Source organism: Sphaerodactylus townsendi, linkage group LG02 (genome assembly GCF_021028975.2).
Source record: "Sphaerodactylus townsendi isolate TG3544 linkage group LG02, MPM_Stown_v2.3, whole genome shotgun sequence".
Classification (NCBI taxonomy): domain Eukaryota; kingdom Metazoa; phylum Chordata; class Lepidosauria; order Squamata; family Sphaerodactylidae; genus Sphaerodactylus; species Sphaerodactylus townsendi.
The window spans coordinates 38533230-38557577 of NC_059426.1; the positions used below are offsets into that span (position 1 = coordinate 38533230).

Below are 24348 nucleotides of genomic sequence, written 5' to 3' on the forward strand. Positions count from 1 at the left end.
CTGTAATGCTACAGCACAGGTCAGCAAGGAAAAGCCCTTTAAAAAAGACAGCAAGGGGATGGGAGAGTTATTTTGAAAATGGAGATTAGCTCTGCCTTGCCGGTGCACTTTTTACAGGTAGACTATACAGACGAATGCTCCGTTCTCAGACACCCCACGGTCCCTTCTTTAAGCCAGAGGAAAACAGAAAGAACCGAATGGCATGTGGGTGTTCTCTTTTATCCATGGTCCTTTCCATGTAGGGAAAAAGAGACAGCCTGTTTTTATGTGTGTGTGTGTGAGAACTCTATCTCATATTGTCACATATTCACCAGTGCTGGACCACAGAGCTTTCATTATGGATTACTAACTGGGAAATAAGCAAAAACAATGTTCAGCAGTTTTCACTGTGGATTTTTGGAAGCAAATCCCCCCCCCCCCCCAATCTACAGTAAAAAACACTGAAAGTTGTTTTCCGCTTATTTTGACCTGAAGAAGCGTTTGGATTTATACCCCACCTTTCTCTCCTGTAAGGAGACCCAAGGTGGTTTACAAGCTCCCTTTTCCCTTCCTCTCCCCACAACAGACACCTTGTGAGGTAGGCGGGGCTGAGAGAGTTCTGAGAGAACTGTGACTGGCCCGAGGTCACCCAGTAGGTTTCATGTCGGGGAGTGGGAAATCAAACCTAGTTCTCCAGATTAGAGTCTGCCACTCTTAGCCATTACATTACACTGGCTCTCTGGGATTTCCCATTACAAAGAACCCTGGTGAATTCTGTCAAAAGGCTCTGACAAACTATGGCCATTCCGCATGGCAACAGAAGCGGCTGGCCACTGGCATAAGCCTCGGGACTGATCACACGGTCCCATGTGGGCGGTCCCGAAGCCGTCGTGGGCCATAGGTGCGGCTCCGCACAGAGCTGACTCCGGTTTGTTTTGTTTACCTACCTTTTCTCCCTGAAAAGCTCTGGATAGAGGAAGGGACACACCCATGCTGCCCTCCAACCCCCGGGGCTAGTCCCCCCTCTGCCCTCCAGAGCTTCACAGGGAGCAAAGGTAGGTAAACAAAACAAAATGGAAACACCTAAAAGAAGCGCCCTCACGCCGATGCACTTTCACCACGCTTAACCACTTCACCTCACTGGAGAGTCAACACTAGCCTCTTGCTACAAGGCAGATAAACAAATGAGGAATAGATTGCAATGGGTTGGAAAGCTGCCAGCCCCCAAAAAAGGTGTGGTATTCCCCTGGAATTACAACTGATCTCCATAGTGCCAAGATCTGTTTCCCTGGAAGAAATGGCAGCTTTAGAGGGTGGTCTCCACAGCATCACATTCCTGCTGAGCTCAGTCCCCAAACTTCACCCTCCACATGCTCTGCTCCCAACTCTCCAGGCAACCTCAGACACAAACACAAACAGCATCCTGAAGTTGGAAATCTGAACGTACCAGGCCACTGGCTTTAAGAAGAGGCGCCTCTATGTCAGGGTAGACATTTTCCAGGTACCACTTGAAGCTTTTGCACTGAAGCCGCTTCCTCAGCTCTACCTGCTGAGTCAAGTTCCCGACGTCCAGTTTTTTCTGGATGAGGTGGTACCCATGCCCATAGAAGAGATCTTTATACTCATCCATCCAAACCTCAGCGACTCGAGCTAAATTCCGTTCCACAGTGCTAATGCGGTCCTTGGGGAAGGAGTAGGGGTTGTCGTTCCTGAAGATATGGCCGACTCTGGAACACGGGATAATTTCAATTTCACCTCCACACATCCAAACCTGTTTTAAAAAGACAAGGTGGCATTGATGTAACCACTGGCAAGCGCGTTTTGTTGTGCAGTGTGACGCGGGATGCATCCGGATAAGCAGGGGATGAATATGAAGAGTTATCAACAGCTACGACCATGACCAATGCAGCTAGGCTGAAGGACCAGTATTGGTATGCAATGCTATATATACATGCTTATAACCTACCTTTAAAGGATAAAGCAGTGTAAATGATTCTTTCCTCCTCCATTTTATCCTCACTGCAATCCTGTAAGGAAGGTATGTTAGGCTGACTGCGAGGGATTGGCCCAACGTCACCCAGTGAGCTTAGATGCTGAAGGGCAATTTGAACTTCAAGCTCGACTCTCTGGCTGATTCCGCATAGGCCAAAAACAGCAGTGTGAAAACGGTGTAAAAGGGTTTAAAACGGTGTAAAAGGGTTTATACTGTTTTCACACCGTTGTTTTCGGCCCATGCGGAATCAGCCTCTTACACATTTACTACACTGGCTTTCTCAATAAGACAGATTAAGGTGCAATGAGCGTTTGAGGGTAAATTTCCAAATAGATGTACATAGGATTTGACTGTTAAATGAGGCCTCTTTCTTTTACAATTTCTGGGTCCTGCAAGTCACTGTCAAATCTTAAACATTAACATATAGTTAATTTTGAGATGTAGATTATGACATGCCTATTTTGCTGGTTGAGTTCTAAACTTTTATCTTGCCTAAACGAAACAAAAATCCACTACATATGCAATCTGAGCATGTCTGTGGCGGATTGGGACAATTAATGGTCATATGTTTGCGAAACTAAAGGAAACAATTCAATGAAAATACTGCTGAGGGGAACAACCTACCTTGAATGAAATCTCCATGTTTTCACCTCCCCAAACATCCAGGCCAGGATCATAGGTTCCAAGTTCAAAGAAATATTTCTTATCAATGGAAAATAACCCACCTGCCATTACAGGACACCTAGTAATTGAACCAGAAATCAGTTACACGCACTGTACATGAAGGGAAAACAAGCTTGTAATTGTTTATCAGTGTTCTTAATCTTGTTTTTCCCAATTACATCTGGAGGAATTGGCCTCCACCCAATTCCTGTGCTGCCACTCCAGACACCCTGCTTAACATGGTTTACAAAATAAAACATGATAAATGCATTAAAAAGCATAAAATTGTTAAAAACCCAGCCATAGTATGAAAACAGCATATAACATTTAACAGCTTAAACAGTATCTCATGAAACAGTTATCAGGGTAGAAGCCAACAATAAAAACATTTTAAAAAGCTCGATCCTGTTAACAGCCTAATCTGATGCCTAAAAGAGAGTGCAGCAGATGCCAGGTGAGCCTCAAAGTGCAGGATGTTCCACATGAGGTGCCACCTCTGTAAAAGCCCTGCCTCTGATCTCTGCCAGCCTTGACTCTGCCAATGGGTGCAGAGAGAGCAAAGCTTGTGAGGAGGATCTTAACTGGGGAGCTGCCCAAAATACCTAGAGCGGACCATTCCACGGTCACTTGCTTTTGGATCTTGGCACTGCACAACTGCTTTTGGATCTTGGCACTGCACAACTGCTCGGCTGCCACCTCTCTGCTGAGGTTGCCTGGAGAGCAGTAGTGGTATAGTGGTTAAGAGCAGGTGCACTCTAATCTGGAGAACTGGGTTTGATTCCCCGCTCTGCCACTTGAGCTGTGAAGGCTTATCTGGGGAACTAGATTATCCTGTGTACTCCAACACATGCGGGCTGGGTGCCCTTGGGCTAATCACAGTTCTTCTGAGCTCTCTCAGGCGGCGGGGGGGGGGGAAGTAAGCCCCTTTGAGTCTCATAACAGGAGAGAAAGGGGGGGATATAAATCCAAGCTCCTCCTTCTCTTCCTCCTCCAAAGGATTTTGGGGAAATTTGGGGTGTGGTGAAGCTAGCCTGCCCAAAACATCACAACTGTATGGCATGGATGCAACTGCATAAACCCAACTTAGGGTTCAACAAGTTGCAGATGTATTGGTTCTTAAAATCTTATAAACTGACATAGCCTGTGCTATGTATACTTTGGGAGAAATATCTGTTATTGTTTTAGGAATCTAACAGCTGTGTCTGCCGAGATTTGTATGATGCTAGAATCTACCCAAGGAAGACCTATTTCCACAGTACACCAATATTATGAACAGGAGGAACCACACACTATTAGATATTTCACCATAGCAGTAATTCACTCAGGAGTGGACTGGCCCCCTGAACTTAGTTGGAAAGTTCCTGGTGGGCCACTGCTCTGGTGGCCAGGAGCAAGCTGAGCCAGTTTATTCTAGAGCAGTTTTGACACCCCAGTCAGCTCCTGAATTCAACACCTAGATTTTCCTGTGGATAATAGAACAGTATCTAATGATGTGTAGATCTGACTGTTGTCATGAAAACTGGAAGAATACATGACCTTCCATCCTTGCCACCTTGCGCATCGGTCATGAATAATGTGGGCTAGAAATATTTTAAATCGATCGACGTTGGGGGAGCGACTTCTGTCAACAAAAGCTGAACTTCATATACTTACCGAATTATATCAGTGTCCTTAATCTTGTTTTTCTCAATTACATCTGGAGGGATTGGCTTCCACCCAAAATTCATTGGCCATGTAAAAATGCCCCGTTGAAAACTATCCACAGTCATATAGCTGAAGAAACAAAGTGATGGCAGACTTTAACAAAAATGGTTCCTACCAGAAAAGGCTGATTATAAATTGTATGATTTATTGGGCAAGGAGAAGAACCATCTGTGGCAGAGGTACCCAGAGGAAGGAACAGCAAAGGGGGCAAACTGCCCAAAACTTCACAAAGTCAAGATCCCCCCTGAATCAATTTATACTGCCTAAAATTAGTAGGCAAACAAGGTTGTAGCGATCCAACCTTTGTCTTTTTGGGCTGTGGTTTACAGCGTCAAAGAAGAGCCACTTTCTTTCCTTATCAAGTGAATTGCCATTCATGGTGACTAATGGATTAATCACTGTTAAATCATCCACGCTACAGCATATTACACATTTATTATGTTGACAGGCCATGTATTTAAACCCACTACGTTATCTACTGACAACATGGTGATGGGCGGGGGACACCAGAGAAGGACCTTAAACTAAATTTTGCCCAGGACCCAGGTTCTCTCTCTCTAGCACTACCAAGTAGCAGGTGTAGACACATCCCAATTTAAAGGTTATGAGTGCTGTCAGGGCTGATGCCAGTGTAGGATTTAACTTGCCATGGCATTTTATATGCTGGACCCCTTTTCCGTGCATTTATCTCCATGGCTGGATTGGGACAAACGTTACCTCATGTCTTTGTCACTGATGACTTCAATAACAGGACAAGCAACTTTCTTCCTGTTTAAATAGATCCTGTCCAGCAGTGGCTCCAGCCACCCTACGTTGCATTCTACGTGAGAATCTAAGAATGTCAGGACATCACCTGAAGAAGAAAACAGCTGGGAATTATTTCTACATTTGGCAAGTTTTTAAATGGCATTGAGATTATAAACAGTCCTGTGGATGTTAAGTGTATTGAAATCCCATTGGACATAATACTACTTAAAAATGGCAAAACCCACTTATTCCTACAAAACAATATGTGATAACATTTGTTACTGGATTGCTTCCAATGCCCCTCTATCTTTTATAATAAGCACTGAGGGGAGCAAATACTGTAAATATCCAATTGCCATACGACAGCAGAAAATAATAGTACATATATACCTTTAGCAATCTCCGCTCCAGCCAGCCTAGCTCGTATTAAACCATGCCTTTCTTTGAGATGAAGGACACGAACTTTGGGAAACTTCGACATGTACTGGTCTAACTTATCCTTGAGGTAAGCTGAATTAACACAAAAAACAAAATAAGTAAAGGCTTTACACAGCCAGGTTGGTGATTCTGTCGGGTTTTCAAAGCAAGACCAAAGAAATATTCGATTTCCATCCGGCAGCAAAAGACAACTGAACGTAACTTTAACAGTCTACTACAGCTAGTCTTGCCTGTACTTGCCTCTTCATAGCAAGCCTGGACTTTCTTGGTGGTCTTCCATCTAAGTACTAGCCAGGGTTCACCCTGCTTAGTTTATAAGATCTAATGAGATCAGGCTAGCCTGGGCCATCCAAGTCTACTTAATGCAGCCTTTTTTTTTTGCTGTCAAGTTGCAGATGAGTTATGGCGACCCCGTGGAGTTTTCAAGGCAAGAGCCTTCTGAGGTGATTTGTCAGTGCCTGCCTCTGTATCACAAGGTTGGAATTCCTTGGCAATCTCCCATTCAAATACTAACCAAGGTCAGAGTTGAGAGAATGTGACTGGCCCAAGGTCACTGAGTGGGGTTCTGAGCCTGTGCTTCCCAGTTTCTAGTCCGATACCTTAACCATTATACCTCTCTGGCTTTCATTATACAGATTTATACCTTTCTCAACCATGGGCATACCCAGAGGTATAACTAGACTGCTAGAAAGGGCTGCCTCCTTCTAGTAGTCAAGATACAGGCAGACAGGTGCCCCTCCCAGAATCCTGCTGGGTACCCACATCCAAGGTGATGCCCTGGGGCACTGTGCTAGCAATTCTTGGGGTAAACTTGGATTGCAACAGGTGGAGTACCATACCTGAAATATACTGTGCTTCCAACATCATTATAACTTCTAACTAATTTGGGACCCCACCTGCATCATGTCTGCTTCAGAATAAAATTCAAGTTTCCAGTAAAACAGTTCATGCATTTCCCCCACTTTATTAGAACTGTAAATTCCACTGTGAGTGGTAGCTTCTATGTATTTGACTGACAAACTTCTAGTCCATATTGAAATTTAACTGCATGTTCTTCTTTTCCCTCCAGAATGGAGCACAGGAGTTTCCTGATCTGTATCTTGGTATCAAAATATACTCTTTCCACATAGCTAATGTTAAGAGTATAACTACTATATTCTACACAAGAGTAATCATCTCTAAGAAAACACCATGTATTGATGCAATTAACAACTGAAGCAGCTTTAAATTTCAGAAAAGTGAGGAAGAAGAAGAAGAAGAAGAAGAAGAAGAAGAAGAAGAAGAAGAAGAAGAAGAAGAAGAAGAAGAAGAAGAAGAAGAAGAAGAAGAAGAAGAAGAAGAAGAAGAAGAAGAATTTGGATTTATACCTGCCTTTCTCTCTGGTAAAGAGTCTCAAAGTGGCTTACAAACTTCTTTCTTTTCCTCTCCCCACAACAGACACCTTGTGAGGTAGGTGGGGCTGAATGAGTTCTGAAGAACTGTGGCTAGCCCAAAGTCACCCAGCAGGCTTCATGTGAAGGAGAAGCAAATCCAGTTCACCAGATTAGAGTCCACCAATTAAATCTGGTTCTCCAGACCAGACCCCACCTGCTGTTAACCACTACACCATGATGGCAAATGAATTTGGTTAAAAAGAGCTAATTGTCTGATCTACCTTTTGTGCTGAAGTCATCCACCAAAATAATCTCTTTAATAAACTGAGGAGGGGACCGGTTGAGGACGCTGTGAACAGAACGCAGGAGAGTGGACCACACTTCATCCACAAAACATATAATGATGCTGGTGGTGGGAAGGTCATTGTGAACGAGAAGATCTGAACATCTGCAGAGACAGACAACATATACATCAAATGGCATTTAAAATATATAGAGGAGACTGGAGGGCTGTCACTTTTGCAACTTGACACAGGATGTTAGTGACAATCAATGGGGAGAAGGAGAGCAAACCAATGACAAATGTAAAATAATACAGCATCAACGTTAGCAACTATAGAATGCCAGCGATTAAAAACTGTAACAAGGAACAGTGTCATCTGGGCAATCTGTGGATTGGCTTCATCTTGTAGATCTAGTCAAACTGTGATCCAATTCTTGACAAACAGTGAAAGACAGGTTTTAAGTACTATGCCACTTGCTCACAAAACTCCCTACCTGTATAATAACGCAAGCTTCCATTACAATCTATAGATTTTAAGAACTTTAAAATGCATTCTGAAGCAGAAGGCTGCAACTGTTTGCCCTTACTTGGACGGCCTAGCCCATCCCAATCTCAGAAGTTAAGGAGAGTTGGCCCTGGTTACTACTTGGCTGGGAGATAACCAAGGAAGTCCAGAGTTGCTAGGCAAAATCAGGCAACGGCAAACTATCTCTGTTCATCTCTTGCCTTGAAGACTCTAGCTGTAATGTGGCTGTGACCTGATGACACTTTTCAGCACCAACTGCCAAGGATTGTGTGCGTTTGTGTATGTAAAATGCTATCAAGTTGCAGCTGATTTATGGTGACCTCCCTAGGATTTTCAAGGCAAGTGAGAAGCAGAGGCAGTTCACCACTGCAAAGACTCTGAAAAGTCTTCCTTAGAGGTCTTTCTCAGTGGTCTTGGTCAATCAAGAACAACCCCTGCTTAGTTTCCAAAATCTGACAAGATTGGGCTATACTGGGAGTCTGCAACCTGCTCTACAGTGGTTTCCTACCCGAGTAGATGGCACACTAGGTAGAGCAGTACAGGAGGTGCAGCCAAGCCTGGAGGACACTGGCTGACAGCCGTGGGACTGGCAGGAAGGGCGAGCCAACAGCACAGTCGACATTAGGGGATGGAGATGGGATTGGAGGAGTGGCGAAGAAGGTTCCAGGGTGCCCTGCAGGGAGACAAGACCCAGCCATGACCCATCACCAGCTGGACTTTCCAATGTCTGGGCCCAGTATGGCAGTGGTGGTCTTAGGTGGGTGCCCAGATTGTGGCCTCTTGGAAAAGCTAAAGCCAGGACCACCTAGCTTCCCCATTACTGCCTGCCCAGTCTGTCAGGGAGACAGAGAGAAGAGGAGAGGGGAGGGGGGACCTTTGTTTGGTCTGCTTTGGAGAGCTCCACAAGGGAGCATGGAGTTGTTTTGTTTCATGTTCAAAGTTGTCATTGACCAGTGGACATCACCTTTTCTGGTAGACCTTGGCAAGGATGTCCTTCACAGTCCCCAGACAGGGGGGTCAGTGGGTGTGGAGCACAGGAATTCTACTTTAACTGCTGAGAGGCACAGCACAGGATGTATGTTGGGGGTGGGGGTTATAAAATGATGCCTGGAATAGAAATGATGCCTGGGATGCCTCCCTAAGCCCTTTTACAGGGGAGGGCGGAATACAAATGGAAAAATAAAATAATAAATAATAAATAATAAAAAGTGGAGAGGACATTTCCCCCCCTCCCCTGTAATATTGGAGGGGGGAATAATCCAAAGATTTAAATTTATTGACTTTAACCCAAGCCATCTGCACTCATTAATTTCCCATGGGTTCAATGACTCTCAGGATAAAAAGTTTCAGGGGGCTTAGAGGGCTAAAAAGGGAAACAACAAATGTTGCAACAGGAAAATTATATTGCTGAGTCTCCTTTAAACAGAAGTGTTTTATAACACAAAGGTTTTTTGCTTGAATGTTTATATGGCCCTTTTGCAGTCAGATATTAGTCCTGATGCATAACTAACATTTTTTAAAAAATCCAAGCTATGGCACATATTTTTGCTGCCAGTTTTTGTATTCAAGGCAAGGCCTGACTCCTCAGAACACACTGGGTGGCCAGCACAGTCCTGAAACACCACGGCCCACAAATGATTTTTCCAGAGGCATATTTAACAGGGCTCGGCAAGTGGAGTACGATATAACGAACTGGAACTCCAGAAAAACTGGAGAACAGAACTCTTGTGGATTTGTGCTAGATGGAAACCATGTGTAGAGGGAAATTCAGGGGTGTGATTGAAATGGGAGTAATTAGCCACTGAAATGGCAGTAATTAACATTCAACAGAAATTCGGCAGGCGCTGACACTTTATGGATTCCTCTTTACCCAGGCCTTCAACGTGTGACCCCCAAGGTCTCTCGCATCGATGCCAGCTGAAGGGGGGAGAAGGGGGGGAGGAGATGTTTAATGATGTTTTTACTGACTGTTTTTAAAGGATGTTTTTATGGTTTTTCATGTTCATGTTTTATGTTTTTAGGATTGTATGTTTTAACGGGGCTTTTAACTCCATTACGTAAGCCGCTCTGGGACTTTGATTTAGGATGGAGTATAAATGGAATAAATAAATAATAGCAGCTACATGAGATGAGGTCTTCCCTAAAAGAGATTGCCTTGCCCTAGAATGTGGTGGGTCAGACTACTGTCCACCTACTATGTCCATCTCTGATGCCAAATGCGAACTATAACAGGCAACCGCTCTGGGACAAGTTAAGGGAATCCACAAATGTGCAGCGAAACCACATTTTAAATCGCCCCCATGAAGGAACTGAAATTCTTCCTCCTTACACTGAGAAAGTATTTGAGTAGTAGTGAATGAACATTGCCACATCTGGTTACAGCATCTGTCAGTGATTGGGAAGACCTGGGTTCAGTGCCTGCTCAGTTATGAAGAAGAAGAAGAAGAAGACGAGGAGGAGGAGGAGGAGTTTGGATTTATATCCCCCCTTTCTCTCCTGCAGGAGACTCAAAGGGGTTTACAATCTCCTTGCCCTTCCCCGCTCACAACAAACACCCTGTGAGGTGGGTGGGGCTGAGAGAGCTCCGAGAAGCTGTGACTAGTCCAAGGTCACCCAGCTGGTGTGTGTGGGAGCGTACAGGCTAATCTGAATTCCCCAGATAAGCCTCCACAGCTCAGGCGGCAGAGCTGGGAATCAAGCCCAGTTCCTCCAGATTAGATACACGAGCTCTTAACCTCCTACGCCACTGCTGCTCATTAGGACCACTTTCTCTAAAACTAATCTACCTCACAGTGCAGTAGGAAGGTTAAAATGGAGGAGTGGACACCTCTGTATGCTAACCTGAGTACAGTGCCAGATTTAGATGAAGAGAGGCCCTAGGCTATTCCACAGTTAATAGAAAGGAAAACGTGAAGGGGCATTCTCACAAAATGGGGTCTATAAACCTGGGAAAGGTGGGGTTTGGGGAGAGGTGGAACTTCAGAAGGGAATAATGCCATTGACTCTGCTTTCCAACACACCTGTTTCCTCCAGGGAAACTGGTCTCTGACATCTGGAGCACAGTGGAAACTCCAAAAGATCTCCAGACCCCACCTGGAAGTTAGAAACCCAATCTATCTTGTCTTTGTGATGCCTGGCCAAAATGTATCTGTTCACCCAAGTTTTTTTTTTTCATTATGGGCAGTTTTATATGGTTTATGGACCTGGAGCTGCTTCAATAGTTTGCTGTTTTTATACTAATAACTTAGTAGTTTCATTTCAAGATACCTTGAGTAGCACTCTGAAGAGGTGGCATAGAAATCTCACAAATAAAAAATGGTAAAACTTCCATCAGAAATTCAACAAAAAAATTCATCCAATTGCCAAAAAAAAGGTCGTCCAATTGCCATGAAACGGGACTTCTCAAAGTAGGTAGTTCAGACACTCATATAATATGCTGGAGACATAAAATTCATCTGAAGGTAATGCTCCATAAACATCCAGCCATGTGCAAACTCCCTCTAGTGTGACAGAATGGACTTGAAGAGGGAAACATTTTAAAGATGTGGGAGTTTGCCTGAGCCCTTTCTACATTGATGTCCCTTTCAAGAATCCACTGATATTTCTGGGTTGAAGCATGATGGGACCGTGAGGTCTTTCTGCTCCCTTCTCTTCCCTCAAAATCTACTTGGTATCTGTAATGGCACTGGGGAAGCCTCAGGCTAACCAAGTGTCTGGCACACAAAGAACAATGGCAGTTGGACTGATGGTGTGGCATTATTCCTTCAGAAAACCCATAAGTTATGTCGGCTCTCTTTGAAACACCAAAAACTCTATAGTTCAGCAATCAACAGAGACATGTGACACTGCTTCCGAGTTTTTCCTGGAAGTGACATCACACTGTTGCCCCCTCTTGTCTGCCATTGGCTGCCAGGTCGGGCTACGTTAAGTGTTCATGGTTTCAGTAGGGAGCACGTGCAGACATGCTGTGGGAACTACATTTCCTACAGTTCCTTGAATCTAGAATGTTCTGAAGCAACATCAAGGGCCTAATGTGTTTGAGGAATATTCATGTTGGGCAAAAGACTAGGGTATGTACTTGTGCGGGGGGTGCGGGTGAGGGGTGAACCTTTACACATTTCATTGCCATTGCTCTTGTTTTCTATGGAACAAAACAGTAGGACAATTAAAGTTCATTAGGATACCATGTCACAAAGAGGCAATTGGTAGTCCAGGCACTGTGGGAGAAGAAGAAGATCCTTTTCTCTCCCAGGGAAGCCCATTTTCAAGGCCATTTTTGGATTTGGGCACCACGGAACTGGGTGGCATCCCACTGCTGAGGTATGAGTCTCTTGGCTGGCATCCATGCCACTTTGTTGGTGGCAATGGCGCCAGTGCAGGGATAACTCTGCTTCCAATGAGGCTTTGCCTCCCCCTCCCTTTGGATTGCCCAGTCAGAGGCACCAATTAAGGGAATCAAACTGGTGCACCCCACAATCTCTCACCATTACAGTTGCCAACTGGAGCTTTGCAGGTTCCTCAAGGTGGAGCTAGAGAGCAATAGCACATAATGTCATGGCAATATCAATTTGATCCATTTTCATATGCTAAATTAAGATTATGGGCGAATCCAGATCTAAACATGGGGAAGAAATCTTTTAAATGGGAGGTATGGATCAATAGGGGAATTCTTTACCTTGGACCAACTGAAAGGCTACGCTGAGTTTTTGTCATTTTTCTCAGCTGAGGTCTCAATATGATTTGTCAACTTTGGTTGAATGCCAATATTTACAATTGCAACATCTGTTGGTATTTAAATATGGCCCTGTGGCATTAAATTTCTCAAAGTCACTTTGGCTCCAGGAAACTCTAATTGAATGAATGTAGAAAATGAAACCTACAATATTTGTTAATAAATATTTGATGCTGATTAATAAGCATGATATGGAGTCTCCGTAATGAATGGAATAAGGAGCAAGATAACCTGTTTTGCCAAAGCAATGGGATATGGCCTTAAAGTTTATACTTGATCTCTCTATGGATCTTCAGTTGCAACTTATTCAGCAAAAAATATGTTTAGGGTATATTGGACACCACAGTGACTCATTAGAGAAGGACTGCCTAACTGCTGGCATAACTCACATAATACATGTTTAAAACATTTGCTTTGGGTGTATCCAATCCCTTGGTTTTTCTAGGAGGAAGTTATTACTTATATCAATTTTGTATTAGATTGTTGATTGATTTTTGAGGATGCTTATACACTTTTAAACTATGTGCCTGTTTCTTGGAGGCTACGGTCAATCAAAATGGGCCCTTACTACAGCTAAATGAATGTCAGCGTGGTGTAGTGGTTAAGAGCAGGTACACTCTAATCTGGAGAACTGGGTTTGGCTCCCCACTCTGCCACTTGAGCTGTGGAGGCTTATCTAGTGAACCAGATTATCTTGTGCACTCCAACAAAAGCTGGGTGACCTTCGACTAGTCACAGTTCTTTGGAGCTCTCTCAGCCCCACCTACCTCGCAGGGTGTTTGTCGTGAGGGGGGAAGGAAAAGATTATAAGCCCCTTTGAGACTCCTTGCAGGAGAGAAAGGGGGAGTATAAAATCCAAACTCCTCCTCTTCTTCTAAAAATCTCACATTATGATATTAGAGAGATAAATACTTATCTCTGGCAAATCAATAGATTGAAGACTTTAGATTTTTATCAGTATTTGGGCATATTGTACATAGACAACAATTGTGTATGCACTTATTTTCAGATACTTGGAAACTTCTTACAGAAACTTATACGCAGATCTGCCACCACTGTGTTCACACCTAATAAATGATGAAGTAGAAGGGAATTTGCTCTGCATTTGTAGTCTAGAATTTTTATTAAAGCTTCTAACAGCCATTTGGAATCTACGAGCAGCTGGAGCTTATTTGGGGGTGGGGGGGGTGTAACCGTATAATAGTATGGCTTTGTTTTGATTGATTGGGGCTTACCTGGACATTGGCAGCCCTATTTACAATACTGTGGAGGATGTTCGATTCCATCTGGGGATGTGGCACAGGATCCCAGCATGCAACTTTCACTTTGCACAACTGCAGTTGCTTGGGGCGACAAGCTAGCTTTGTTTTTGTTACTGTCCCATGAAGAGAGAATTATGCTGCAGAACCTGTCTTATTACTTTGCGAGAGCTTATGCCGGTAGTGATGGCCAGCAGAGAAGGTGATGTAACAAGACCAAGAAAAATAAATTATTTTCATTCATGTTTGAAGCAGCTAAAAGTAGCTGAGCATTTACTCATCTGTAGCAGTATATCAGAGGTTCCACTGTGTGCAACAGAAAGGAAAGAGGAGGATTATTTTGTAAGCCTGTAGACCTAAAATTTAACAGAAAGTTGGAACAACAGCCATGCATCCCTAGAGGCACAGTTCACTTACCCTGGAATAACTTATGTATAAATGAAGGATATAGTTTCATTACTAGAGGTGACCCCATCAATGACTTTCCTCTCCAAAGAACCAAATTACATAAAATCACTCTGTACCAGAGAACAGCGCTTTAAAAAAAATAATGACAGGATTATAATTTCAAGGAGAACTGCCCATTATATTTTATTTTTATGTACTTCTAATTTTTGTATGGATTGGAGACAACTCAAAAAAAATACTACTGACAAAGCTCTTCTTTCCTGTCATAAGTAATAAAAATCTCAATTCCCCATACCCAAAAATACTGAATGGTCACTGAATGATTGCAAAGCTTTGAATATAGTCCACTAAGCCTGTCAAGAGGGAACAGAAGAAGATATGTAGATTTAAGGAAGTGATTTATTTTTTTGCCTGTTTCAATGAATTTGTCATTTTATATGATGGCATGTCAGCCCCCCCCCCCCCCCCACACACACACTCACACAACAGAACCAAAGGGCAGGTCATGTCTGAGTCTTCTCTGCTTGAACAAAAGCCTGAAGGAAAAGAGCATTTTTCAGCTATTATCTGCAATTCAACAATGGAGTTGATGCTTGCCTCAAGGGGACATTCACTCCCTAATATCTTCAAGTGCATCTTGAGAACATCTTACCGAAGAGCTCATCTTTCCTTCTGAAATATTTCACAATTGCTGGCACTGTTGTTGAGAAGGAGTTGTAAACAGATACTTGGGAAGTTCATGTTCTCAGGTAAGAACGTAACAGCATACGAAGACCCCTGCTGGAACAGACCACTGGCCCAACTTGCCCAGCGCAGTGGCCAACCAGTTCCTCTGGAGTTTCAACATTAGGGCATAGAGGCCAAAGCTTTGTTCTGATATTACCTCCTGGCACTAGTATTCAGAGGATTACCTCCTCTGAGCATGGAGGTAGACTTCTTACCTTTTGGATAAGTCTGTGAATTCACCATGACCATATCAAAAATGTTCTCTTGAGGTCAGTGTAGAAACTGAAAGTCTCCTTTTCACAAAGAGCAAAACAAGATCAGCCTTGGGCCAATTTCATGCCCAAAGTGTTTAGTAAAGAATAAAACTCAAAGGTGTGGCCATGTTAGTCCTCCACAGCAAAAAAAAGTCTTATGGTCCTTTAAAGACCAACATATTTATTAAGGTATAAGAAGGAGGAGGAGAAGAGTTAGGATTTATATCCCACCTTTCTCTCCTGTGAGGAGACTCAAGATGGCTTACAAGCTCCTTTCCCTTCCTCTCCTCACAACAGACACCTTGTGAAGTAGGTGGGGCTGAGAGAGTTCCAAAGAACTGTGACTAGCCCAAGGTCACCCAGCAGGAATGTAGGAGTGCAGAAACACATCTGGTTCACTAGATAAGCCTCAGCCACTCAGGTGGAGTGGCAGTTCTCCAGATCTGATTCTACCTGCTCTTAACCACTTCACCACTACATATCAAAAAGTGGGTTCATGTTAGTTTTGAATGCACTACAAGAATCTTTGGATGTTAACTGTAACCACACCTCCAACACAACTATGTGGTTATGTAGTAGTTGGACACATGTGATAGTTGCTCTTTTGAAATCTGAGCGCATCATAAATTCCTGTACATTAGTAGTTTGTGGTCTTGACTTTCTGAACTTCCCTTTAAGCTCTTCTGACTTCTACCTGAGAACCTGCCAAGTCACTGATTGTCAAGAGTTTGGGAGTGACTCTGGATTCTGCCCTATCAGGTCAAAATGTAGCCAGAGTGGCATTTTGCACCAGGTCCAGCAACTGGTCCCCTTCTTGTCTTGCCCTGACTAATCCACTGTGATCCATGCTTTGGTCACCTCCAGATTAGTCTACTCATTGTATCCGAAGTTATCCTTGAGTCTGTTCTGTAAACTCCAGCTGGTCCAGAATGCAGTGGTGCAGTTCACCTCACAAAGGGTGCATATCCACCCAGTGCTCCAACAGCTTCACTGTCTCCAGGTGGAGCAACGGATCAGGTTCAAGGTTTTGGTATTGAACGTTAAAGCCCTAAACCAGGGGTCTGCAACCTGTGGCTCTCCAGATGTTCATGGCCAATTGGCCATGGTGGCAGGGGCTGATGGGAATTGTAGTCCATGAACATCTGGAGAGCTGCAGGTTGCAGACCCCTGCCCTAAACAGTCTAGGACCATCATACCTGCAAGGTGGTCTCTTCTAAAATCCACCCCCTACCACTACAAAACTTACTGGTGGTCCCTGGTCTAAAAGCCATCTGACTGTCCTCAGCTAGACCCAGAGCTTTTAAAGTTTCAGAGATGTCTCACCAGGCCTACGGTTGAGGACAGTGATGGTTTCCATCTAGCTGGCCTCTCTCTCTTCACCTCCTGTCTGCCTTTCCCCTTACCTAATTATTATTAAAATTATACTTTTCCCCTTTTCCTTTACTGAGTTTAGCTGACCTTGTTCCCTTTTTGTTCCTTCTCAGACATTCCCATTATTGTATATGTTTTATGATGCCATCAGAATTTAAAGTATTGAGTAATACTGAGGATTTTAATTGCAAGTTTGTAATTTTAATTGCTGTTGTAAGATTTGACATGGTTGAAAGAGGGTGGGTTAAAAATCAAATAAATAAGTAAATTTCCATTTACTTATTTCCATCCCCCCTTTTTACTGAATTATAGTGTCTTTAATCCCTTCTTCTCATTCTTTTGTAAGGGTCTGAAGTGATGTTGACTGTTTCCTGCTCTTTCCCTTCTCCCATTCTTTTTCAATTTTTTATAGACTGCTTTTAATCTGAAGACACTTATACTGATATTTTCAGGCTGTTCAAAGTTTCTGCTGCTTTTATAATTCTGGCTTGTTTTTAAACTGGGCGCTGGCCACCCGCCCCCTCCACGACCATGTTCCACCGCACCCCCAGGGCATCGCGCCCCCCACCCTGTTGGTGCTATGCCATTGCAAATGAATCCCCCACAACCATGCTAATGTCTCACGATACGACCATCTGCACCTGTATAACTATCAAGATGTAAACTGCAAAAAAAATTTAAAAAAGGAAAACAGAGACGCTTCATCCAGTCATTTGCTCGCAAGCGGCTGCAACCCAGGATTTTTTAAAAGACTTGCTAATAGCACAATTCTAAAAAAAAACAAAAACACCCCGTTTGGGTGAACTTACACAGGGCAAACTCGTTTTAGGGGTGGGATCTGGGCGAAGTTCCCTCCAAAAGGGTTTTTTTTTTACCATCGTACACCCATGTTTATTGGCCCAAGTGGAAGGAGTAGTCAGAGGGAAACATGTAAATGCACTTAAATGTCCAACAGCAAAGCAAAGGCTAGTTTGCTGTCTACTGATGCAAACTAAAGTAAAGGACTCCATGCCAGTGTTTGCAGGCCATAAGTGGCCTATCCCAGTTGGTACACACTTTTGCAATCAGTTACCAGATGGTATTTTTACTTTGAGGCAAGGTTGTATGTGCAGGAATTTTACTTCTGTATTTTACTATCTAGGAAAAGAAGAAAATCTTTGTTCTCCAGAGTAAAGGCTACAGAAACAGCTTGTTCCTTTTAGGCAGTTCAGTCTATCATTCAACGTTGTTTCCTTTCAGTAGTACCATAGCTTATCAAATCTGATGGGCAATTTTCCAAGTTTCCTGTGTATTCAGACACCTGCAATAATACTCCAATACCTAGCCAGGACAAGAAGCAGAACCAGCAAGCTCTGGTTTAAGAAAGGGAGTATTAAACTAATAAGCTGACTCTGCTTAGTTTTCAAGATCTGATGAGACTGGGCTAGCCTGCAGAAGTGTAGCAAGGGGGGAAAGCACCCAGTGCACTGGTGTGTCCTCCACCCCTGACCCCCCGCCCCCTGGAACACCTATGCCCCATCCCGTCCTTGCCACACCCCACATGGGCACATGCCCAGTGCATCACACACACCTGTCCCCTTGGAGCTACGCCTCTGCTAGCCTGGCCCATCTAGGTCCGGTTTAATAATTCCTGGATTAATAAAATATAGTTAACTTCTTTCTGTTCATTCTCATTTGAAAGCAGAATTTTTAGGCCATGAATGCTGGTAGTAGTCAAGGGTGTCATTAGCAAGCTTGTGTTTGTGTAGTTTGAAAAAATTAACTGGGGAAACAGCTATTTCTGTATTGTAAATACCAATATAGCATATTAGATGTCTTTAAAGGGGGAATATTAAGTGTAATTGAGTACTGTAAGCAGACCAATGCATTGTAGTGGGATTATAGTGGGACCTACTGTTCTGGAAACATGAATTTGACCTTTTAAAATTACAGGGGTAGGGAAAGTAAACAAACCCCATACAGTCTATGAAAAGTATGCAGGCCCATTCTTGTGCCTCTCCTTAAAATTAATGGGCATGATTTTTGTGAATGTTAACATCACTAGACACAGTGTGTAACAGACTTCTCTCTGTGATACACCTCTGAAGATGCCAGTCACAGATGCAGGTGTAACGTTAGGAACAAGGTCTACCAGACCACGGCCACACAGCCCGGAAAACCCACAACAACCAGTTGAATCCAGCCATGAAGGCCTTCGACAATACGTTAACATTTTCATTGCTCCTCAAAGCTTACTGATCCATCTGATCAGTAAACAAAACATATACTTGTGAGATGCAAGAAAAGAGATCTTACCCAGCAGGTCTTGTGTCCTCAATGGCTCGGTCCACTGGGATTAAGTCACTGAGATAGACATTAAAATTCCCTTCGTTCCATCTTTTCTTTGCTTCTTCTTGCTTTTCATTTGGGACCACAGCAGGGCGTCCAAATTGCCCCACTGCTTTGGGGTCCCTTGGAGCAATAGTTCTATCAATGGTTAACACTTTGTGCATTCGGGGACTTCCTGATAAAGGGATCACACTGTCATTTGGATTGATTTTTGGTAATTGGTCCTTATCAGCTACATCGACCTTGTGTACTTTCCCAAGCACCGTGGTACCAACCAGAATGGTTTTTCTAGAAGTGGCCGCCTTGGTGACGTTACTCTTCTTCAGAGGCATTTTGCCTGGTGCATTCTTCTCTATTGGTCTGTTTGTAATGTTTATTTTGGCATCTGCTTGGAGGGTCTGCTGTGAGGGAGTCCGTGCTCTTTCCTTGCTGATAAAGACCACTTGGTCTTCCAAAGAAGGAAGTTGCCTTTTCACATCATCTTTGGGTTGTTGCCCGGGGCCTGTTATGTTTGCTGGCGCTGCCTGTTTCTCCTTAGCTTCCACAGCAGCCGGCTTTCTGACAGGTAAATCCAAGCTCTTTGTCATGTTGTGAATGTTTCTGATTTTTTCTTTCACCCCGGTCTCATTAACCGGCATTTTCAGTATCGGGTGCCTGGCCTGAGATTGGACTCCAGTTGGCAACTCCTGCTTCAGCCCAGCCAAAGATCCTTTATCCCCCAATCCGACTTTTAATAAAACCTCCTTTCTTTCCCTCAACTCCTCAGTTAACTGTCTGTGTGCTTGCTGAGTTGCTTGGTTGCCGACAGTAGCTGCACTGTGCGTTGACGGGACAAGCGAGTGGCCCCCAGCAGCTGCTAACTGGGTCTGCTGCAGCCCCCATGCAAGAGTTTGCTTTGAGCCGAGGAGGCCAGTGGAGTTTCCTTCCTTTTCAAGAGCCCCCCTCACTTTCTCTTCCCTGGGAGCAGAAGGCGGCAGGCTCCAGAGTTTCAGCGGGATCATCCTGTGCAGAACAATCGTTTTCTCCGGTGTGGAGTCAGAGGGGTCCCAGGCCCTCCTCTGCTTATCTTTTCCTTGCCTTTCCTGTCCTCCGTCTAGTTCAGCCCCGCCAGCATCCAGCCTCTCATCCGTTGGATCCCTTCCCAGTCCTCTGGGGGAAAGTTTGGGTGCCTCCCGGGCCCCACCAGGGCTGTAGCCCGGGTTTCGCCCCACTCTGCCTCTCTCCCTGCCGACCTCCTCCTTCAGGACCCTGGTGTTGACCTCGCTGAAGGAAAACCTGAGGGCTGCCATGTCAAAGAGCAGCCAGAGGACCGAGGCGGCGAAGATCAGCGCCAAGGCTCGCCCACTGCCGCGGAAAAGCTTCCGGAGTTTGTGCATCGCGGGGAAAGTTGGGCGCCTTCCCTGCCCAAGCCGGAGCCGCTCCGCCTGCCCCTTCCCCGGGCCCCCTTACCTAACCAGGCCGCGGCGCGCATGCAGCCCCCGGGCCCGGGCGGTCTTGGGCATCTTGCTGGAGGAGCGCCCCGCGCGCCCTGCTGCTCCTTGCTTGCGTGGCATTCACCGCCAGGCACCCACCTCCCGTCGGCTTCGCCTGGGCGATCCAGCAGCATGGCAGGACGGGGCAGAGGGAGAATCCCCGCGCAGCGCCGGCCGGGGGAGCCTGGGAAGGCGCATGTTCTGCCCCTCGCCTTCACTCGGCGCCTTGCTTCTCCATTATCCACGTGGCTGCCCCGATGGGGAGGAGAGAGGGAGGTTGTGGACCAGCTGGAGAAGTCCCCCCCCCCCTCCTCCCCGATCTGATTCCTTCCCTGTAACCCAACACCGTCCTCCTCATGTAGAAAACAATTTCAGGCCAGCCAGTTTCAAGGAGCGCGACTCCTGCACCTTCCCAGGGTCGTTTTCTTTTCAGGACTTTTTGTCCCGGAGAAGAGAAGAAAGTCGCGTTTCTGGTTCGTGCGGCCGAGGATTCCAAGTTGCAGAAAAGGAAAAAAAAATGAAAGGAAAAGCCCTGCGGCACCTTGGAAACTTGACATTTATTTCAGGAGGAGCTTTTGTGACTCGGGGCACCCTTCTGCAACTACACGGACTAAAACCAGTATGGAAATCAATGCAGCTTAAGGGGATTTTTGTTTGATTTTGCTGCACCAGACTCACCCTTTGCACTAAGAAAAATGGATCCTTCGTGAGTCCTGGCATGACTGGGTGATTATTTGTAGTTAATTCTCTATTTATTTACACTAGAGCTAGGCCTCTTTGTGGAGCAGCGAAGGCTTCTTTTTAAAAAAATGGGTATGGTAATTTGCAACTGATTCAGCTTATATAACATGATTTCCCCTCGCCAGTGAATAGTACTTAGGGAATATCCCAGACACTCAGGGATGCATAAATGAATGTTAACTTCTGCTTTTTGATGTGTCTTGTTTAAATGGGAGGGGGAAATGCACAAGAATGCAATTGGCACTGAGGCCCTTTCCACACATGCAGAATAATGCACTTTCAATCCACTTTCACAATTGCTAGTGGATTTTGCCATTCTGCACAGCTTCAAAGTGCATTGGAAGTGGATTGAAAGTGCATTATTCTGCATGCGTGGAAGGGGCCTGAGCTTTAAGCCAGGAAGCCTTTAGTTTAGTAGCTGAAATCTCGTCTGAGCAATGCATTTACAGAGGTGCAACCTGAAGCATCTGTCCTTATAGGAATACAGGAACCTCTGCCAGGAATCTGCCACATGGACAGTGAGGATGGTGGTGTAATGCGATTCTCACTATTTATGAGCAAGTATGCTGTCATGCATACAATATCAGATGGAGATCTAGGAGACCCAGGTTTGGATCCCCACTCTGCTATGGAAGCTCCCTTGGTGATCTTGGCCCAGTCATTCTCTCTCTCAGCCTAACCTACTTCTCATGGTTGTTGTAAACAATTACTGCCTGGAGTTTGAGATCCTTTGCGTAGCCATCTATGTTATTTTGGGACTGGGATGCAGATAGGAAAGTGGTTCTGAAGTAGTGGAACTTGCCAAGTTTTGGCATGTTCAGCTGGATTGCTATCCTCTCTCCCTGTCGTTTCAGAACCCGTTCATTTGTTGGGGGCAGGCTTTGTATGGTGGTGTGTCGAGGAGGAAGAGTGCAGCACCAACCTTCTTTTCCTGCCTTTGGAAACCACGTTGCTGAGGGGCACATAGCAGGAAGGAGTGAGAGACAGAGGAGCAACCAACAAACTTCCTTCTCTTTGACTCCACATCACCATGTACCATAATTGCTGCTTATCCTGGTGAAGGGCTCATTGGATATTGGACTTCCTTCTGCTCCCTTATCGACCACATTACAGAAAACACAAAACTAGCCCCCAGGTCTGAGATGCTGTGTGCGAGAAGCAGTGGGCTCATAGGGTTGCCAACTCTGGGTGGGGGGGGGGAATACTGGAGATTTGTAAGTGGGCCTGGAGAGGGCAGGGGCCACCCTCCAGCCAGCCATTTTCTGCAAGGGAACTGACCTCTGTAGTCGGGAGATCGGTTGTACTTCTGAGAGACCTCCAGGTTCTCCAGGAGATCGGTTGTACTTCTGAGAAACCTCCTTGTGTTGCCATGCAGTGTCTGGAAGGGCTCCTTTTCACTGCCAGACATAGAGAAAGGGGTTGTTGTATCATCATGCCCTGACCTGGATATCCCAAGCTAGCCTGATCTTGTCAGATCTCAGAAGCTAAACAGGGTGGGCCCTGGTTAATATTTGGATGGGCAACCTCCAAGGAGTACCAAGGTTGTGATGTGGAGGCAGGCAATTGCAAACCATCTCTGAACGGCTCTTTCTTTGAAAAACCCACTAGATGTCGCCATAATTCAGCTGTGACTTGATGGCACACACACACACACAAAAGCCTGGTTCACACATGCAGAAAAATAAGGTGAGAAGAACTGGAGCAATCTCAGGTGGAGGATCACCTGCCCTAATGCCTTGCAAACAGTAAACCAGCACAACAAGCAAAGAAGGAGAAGAACAATGTATTGTCGAAGGCTTTCGGTGTATTGTCGAAGGCTTGATCTACCAGACCACAGCCACACAGCCTGGAAAACCCACAACAACCAAGGAGAAGAACCTTCCTCACTGTTGCATTAGCTGGCTGTTTCCATGGAGTTATCTTTGATGGAAAAGAATATGGAAACCTGGAATCCCCCATTTGTAAGCTGAAGGGCGGGGGGAAGAGATTCTATGCTTTCAGGGCTCTGTCCCCTTATTCCAAACTCATTCTCCTGCATTGAGAATGAGGCATTTAAGTTTGTGTGAGAGAGAACAGCAAGCCCAGATGCCATAGAACGTTTCAGCACATTTGTAGCCACTGAATCCATTCATTGTGCACAGTGGGGAATACCCTTCCTGGCTGACTTCACCTGCACTTTATGAATTACGCTGAAACACTCGCAGCTGGGAAGGGCCTGGTCAAACAGCCCCGCCGTCACCTCCCCGGTCTGGTTCTCCTGCTCAGCAAATACAAAAGTCCTGGCTTTGTTTGAACAGAATAACTCAACCTGAGGCAGCTGTCTTGGTGGGTATGAACTGCTTAATTAACTCCAGGCCACTTTAATATTAGAATAATAATACTGAGGGTCAGTCTCATACAGGCAGAAAAGTCTGTTGCTTAAATCTCGGGGGAAATGTGCAGGGATTCAAAATAAGAAATTTCATTCTGCCTAAGTTTCCAGTTTAGTAATAAATGGAAAAAAACAGGCATTTCAGAGACCAGAAATGATTGCGGACTTCGGGTGCCAACCTCCAGGTGGGGTCTAGAAATCTCTCATATAATTACAACTGATCTCCAGATTGCAGGAATCAGTTTCCCAGGAGAAAATGGCTTGGAAGGAGGGCGGAATCTATGGCATTTTGTCCTGCGGAGGCCCCTCCCAAATCCCACCCTTCCCCACCCCCCAAATTCCAAGAATTTCCTAACCCCGAGTTGGAAGCCTTAACTGATCCTGATACTCCACTCTGTGGATGCATGTACAATGCCACCAAGTTGTGTATGACTTGTGGCAGCCCCAGAGGGTTTTCAAGGCAAGAGGTTAAGCAGAAATGTTGCCCCATCCTTTGCAAAGTCCTCCTTAGAGGTCTCCCATCCACATACTGCTTACCTTCTGAGCAAGTGCTCTCTAATCTGGAGAACTGGATTTGATTCCCGGCTCTGCCACTTGAGCTGTGGAGATTTATCTGGGGAACTAGATTAGCCTGTGCACTCCAACACAGGCCAGCTGGGTGACCTTGGGCTAGTCACAGCTCTACGGAGCTCTCTCAGCCCCACCCACCTCACAGGGTGTTTGTTATGAGGGGGGAAGGGCAAGGAGATTGTAAGCCCCTTTGAGTCTCCTACGGGAGAGAGGGGGGTTATAAATCCAAACTCTTCTTCCTCTCTGAGATCTGATGAGATCGGGCTATACTGTACCACTTCTTATCTCATACCCTACAAACAGTAATTTCACTTGGCACAGTGGCAGAGATCCTTCTGTACGTGTGAGAGGCTTCAGGTGTGATCCTCCTTTTTCCGAAAGAGCAAAGTGTCCTTCTTCTAGGACAAAAT

General features: G+C 45.1%; 1 protein-coding gene across 1 annotated transcript in view; it reads right to left on the reverse strand.

Annotated features, from left to right (window-relative positions):
• GALNT5 (polypeptide N-acetylgalactosaminyltransferase 5) overlaps nt 1–20734 on the reverse strand; it is a 40740-nt gene extending 20006 nt beyond the window's left edge. Inside the window, exons 1-7 of the mRNA XM_048486503.1 lie at nt 18752–20734; nt 7179–7345; nt 5477–5596; nt 5057–5192; nt 4289–4408; nt 2597–2714; nt 1427–1750 (exon numbers count right to left, since the gene is read on the reverse strand). Coding sequence (XP_048342460.1) covers nt 1427–1750; nt 2597–2714; nt 4289–4408; nt 5057–5192; nt 5477–5596; nt 7179–7345; nt 18752–20160 — 2394 coding nt within the window. The 5' untranslated portion in view covers nt 20161–20734. The remainder of the gene's footprint in view (nt 1–1426; nt 1751–2596; nt 2715–4288; nt 4409–5056; nt 5193–5476; nt 5597–7178; nt 7346–18751) is intronic.
• Nucleotides 20735–24348: the final 3614 nt, after the last annotated feature.